The following is a 3,961-nucleotide window of genomic DNA, read 5'->3' as shown; positions in this document are numbered from 1 at the left end:
TTTAACCTTGCATAGTATAATTACTGGGTAGGTTTTCATTAGAAAACATTGCAAAAATAAAGTAAGATGTGAAAGAAAAGATCAACAGTTGCAGTTATGTTTTGTCATAACAATCAGCAGCACAGCCCCTACAATTATTGATTGAGTACTTGTTTTCCAATTCAAGCAGTCAATTCTTTTTTCTTTTTAATTACAACAGTTTCTGGATTTGTCTAAAACACAACCTCCGAATTTCCATCTTTGTTATTTTGGCAGATGCTTCTTCTTGGAGATCGGGTCAACGAGGCCCTTGATGAACTTGAAAAATCATTTAAAATTTCAGATACAGTACTCCAGTTAAGGTAATGGTTTCCTTCTCCAAAATAGCAATTGTGGCTGCTTAGAATGCAAAACAAACTGCACTGACTAGGGACTAATTTGAAAGATATATGCATATGTATGTGTATGCAAGTGTAGTTAGAATATATTGGTTTTCATTTGTTGCAGATTGAAAGCTGCTCTCTTGGAGCATTTTAATGGCATATACAATGTGAAACTCTGTACATGCTTTGAGGACATCTTAAAGAAGGATCCAACATGCAGCAACTCGTTGGCTAGACTTGTTGTCATGCATCAACGAGGTCAGTTATTAGTGTTTTTTCAGACGGTTTCAAGGTGTTCATTTCGTTATCTTATCACTTCTGATAAGATCAATTTTGAATAGTTTAGCCATCATTTGTTTTTTTTCACTTCTCATTGCTCTATAATCTTTTGCTCCTTTTTTCTATTATTATATTTTAATGTTCCAATCAAAATTTCCCCACTCCACCCCCACCCCCTTCCAATCATACACAGACAAACCTGCCCACCATTCTGAAATTATTTCCATATATTGGAAATTAATTTAACGGTCTGTATTGCAGATAATATAAAATAAGCTTTCGAATACTATCCGACATTTTCTGTCTATTGCTGCTCTTGTGTTGAAAGTTTAATTTTGGTTTTAATGTTAATGAAATAATAGATTAGAGGAATTTTCATTTATATGGAATTATTCTCCTGCCTTAGTTTTACGATATATGTCTTGGTACCAGATGATTGTAGCACACATTTCTGAAACTGAATTGTATGTATAATATGTTGTTTGTATACTCAATGGCAGGGGATTACAACACTGAAAAACTTGCAGAAATGATAGCCTTACACTTAGATGCTACATATGCAAAATCTGACACGTGGAAGGAATTAGCATCTTGCTTCTTGAGACTTCGTCTGTGTGGAGATGATAGAATGTCGTGTTCTAATGGAAAAGATGGGCACAATCAAGCTTCCTTCTGTCATTCTAACCAGATTCTTGATATATCTACTAACAGTGCATCTGGGAAAAACTGGAGGCTCCGTTGCAGATGGTGGCTTAATCGCCATTTCAGCCACAGCATTCTCCTGTCGGATATTGCTACTGGTAATCATGTTTCCTATATAGTTCATTTCTAGTAGTTTCTATTCTATTGCTAGGTAAAGGCCATCTCCAAGTTTTGCTACTTGTGGGAGCCTTAGCACACCGTTAAATTTTTGTCATTTTATGTGGAAGTAGATCACCCAATTAGCAATTAAACGTTTTTAAGTTTTAATGTTTCATTTGACTAAGCATACTGTTTACATAGTCGAATATTCTGATAGGAACTTGAGATAATCTCGCTTCACCAAACAGAATCTATAGTAATTGGCGGACTAAAATAGAATTTTAATATTTCATTACTGAACTTTGATTACAAGAAATAGGTCTGCTATAAGAAAATAGATTTGAAATGCCAAATAATACTCTCCCAATGACTAACAAATTCTGCCTGCTCAGCTGCAATTCCATCCCCTTATTTATAGGTTCTGCTTCTAGACTGTTCTTCCACCCAACTATGTAACCTTGCATGTGGCCTCCTCTCCTCTTGCATTTCCTTTTTCTACCCTTGCGCCTTTGATAGGTAATCTGTGTTGCAGGTCTAATATATTCACAATAGTCGCTAAATTTAAGGTGGAAACATAAATTTTTTCCATATGGAAATGCGTTGATTTTATATTTGTTTCTAATTTTCTGGTTTCTTATGGCTACAGGTGATTTGGAGCTTTTAACTTACAAAGCTGCAACAGCTTCACATCTCTACGGACGGGAGTTTAAATTTGTTATTAAGGCTGCCGAGTATCTGGAGAAGGAAAATATTATGGAACTCTATTCTTACCTGCATATGCACATTATGAATTCTGTTGGTTTTTATTTCAATATGAAGAGAGATAATTCTTAGTAAGAAAGTTTGCTCTCTTGCTTGTAACTTGTATTTTGATGGAGGTAAAGTTCCCATGGAATCATTGTACAAGTTTCTTTGGGACATCAGAGGACTAGAAGCCTAAGTTTTTGTTAATGTTAGCTCGAAAACCTGCACGAAAGTACTTTTGAATGTGTATTTTATACTTGCAGTCAAGCAGGCTTTATTTTATTTTTATTTTTATTTTTATTTTTTTACTATTTTTTCTGTTTGAATATTTATCTTTTCATGTTTATCTATGGGTCTCATGTTATTATACTTTAACATAAACTGTTATATAACAACTATTGATTTGGCATTTACTGTACAGAAATAGAGTGGATCAACAAAGATAATACCTGGCTTGCTGAGTTCCAAGAATAAGTATCAACAGGTAATGAAGTTGCAGTGAAAGAAGGGTTTTGCTTTCAGAAGTTGATGTTTGTGTGCTTGTAATATGACTACTGTGATGTCCAAAAAACAACTAATTTTTCAATTATTGACATTTTTAATGATTTGACTGTATTTTATTTGCACGGTTACAAAACCTTATATTGGAATTTAAAAAGGAAAATATTAAATTAAATATTATGCATTCTCAATAGTTCAAAAATTTAACATTGTAAATGCATGCTTGAATAGCATTGGATCGAGACAGAATTGACCCACTCAAACCAAACAATCTTTGACACTGAAAAAAGGTCCACATAATATGAATTTTTTAATCGTACTTCCCTTTCCCCAGTTCTCAAAACTTTGCGTACTCTTGCAATACCAAATTTCAATAACGATATTTTGAAAGAAGAACAAGAACAAGAATAGATTGAAGAAGCAAATTCTTGTAATCCACCTCTCTTTCTTAATCTTATTGTTTATGTTTTGACAGTTATTTATGCTTATATAATTTCATCACATCCCAAAATCAAATCATATAAATATCAAGCCTAGAAATTTCAGGCGAAACTGAGCCGTAAATAGCCAAGTTCAATGCATTAAGCGAGGTCACTCGTCCTTGGAAGCATTTGACTCCAGCACATGAATAGAATCAATCGATTGAGTTTGGATTAGAAAAATTCTAAGTTGACCAAAATTTAAACCTTTGTTCAAGGGAAATCAAGGCATGAAAATCAGAAATGACAAGAGGAAGAAAAACAAGTACCCACAAGTGAGAAGAATGTTAGTGTTAAAAAAAGGGTACCATATTTTGTTGGAAATATTTCATCGAAAGCGAGTTTGGAAGTAGTGGAAGAACAAACAAAGGATTTTAAGAGACTAGTTGATTTTGAGTTTCCCAGAAAAGGTTGATTTTGAGTTTCCCAGAAAAGGACTGAAAAATTCGATTATGAATTGGCTTAAAGAATCAATTATCTTGTGATAAACTGATAGAATTCATTTCTAAAAATCTACATTTATAATTTTGATTATTAGTTTAGTTTATCTTAAAATATTTGCTATTTGTAATCTCAATTCTTGATGTTCATCTCTTAACTTTCTATTTCACTGATGGTATAGTTATGCAAGCTTTGTTTGATTTATGGGAAGATATGTTGAGATATTTTAAACGAATATCTCAAATTTTCATTGAAGGAAATGTTGAGGTGAAGAAGTCACACATTAAGAGATTTTCTATTAACGAAAATGTTGAGGTAAAGGAAGCAAGTGTTAAGGATGCTATTGCTTAAGAA

The 3,961-nt window shown here is 33.1% G+C and overlaps 1 protein-coding gene across 1 annotated transcript; it reads left to right on the top strand.

The window, feature by feature from the left end:
* Positions 1-124: 124 nt before the first annotated feature.
* LOC111397662 lies at positions 125-2,468 on the top strand. Its single transcript, XM_023024667.1, has 4 exons — positions 125-341; positions 487-620; positions 1,142-1,441; positions 2,089-2,468. Exons 1-4 carry the CDS (start codon positions 256-258, stop codon positions 2,274-2,276), a joined length of 708 nt encoding a protein of 235 aa, XP_022880435.1. The 5' UTR covers positions 125-255; the 3' UTR covers positions 2,277-2,468.
* The last annotated feature ends 1,493 nt before the right edge of the window (positions 2,469-3,961 follow it).

This window comes from Olea europaea, chromosome 7, assembly GCF_002742605.1.
Source record: "Olea europaea var. sylvestris chromosome 7, O_europaea_v1, whole genome shotgun sequence".
Taxonomy (NCBI): Eukaryota; Viridiplantae; Streptophyta; class Magnoliopsida; order Lamiales; family Oleaceae; genus Olea; species Olea europaea.
This window is presented reverse-complemented; position numbering and strand designations above follow the sequence as displayed.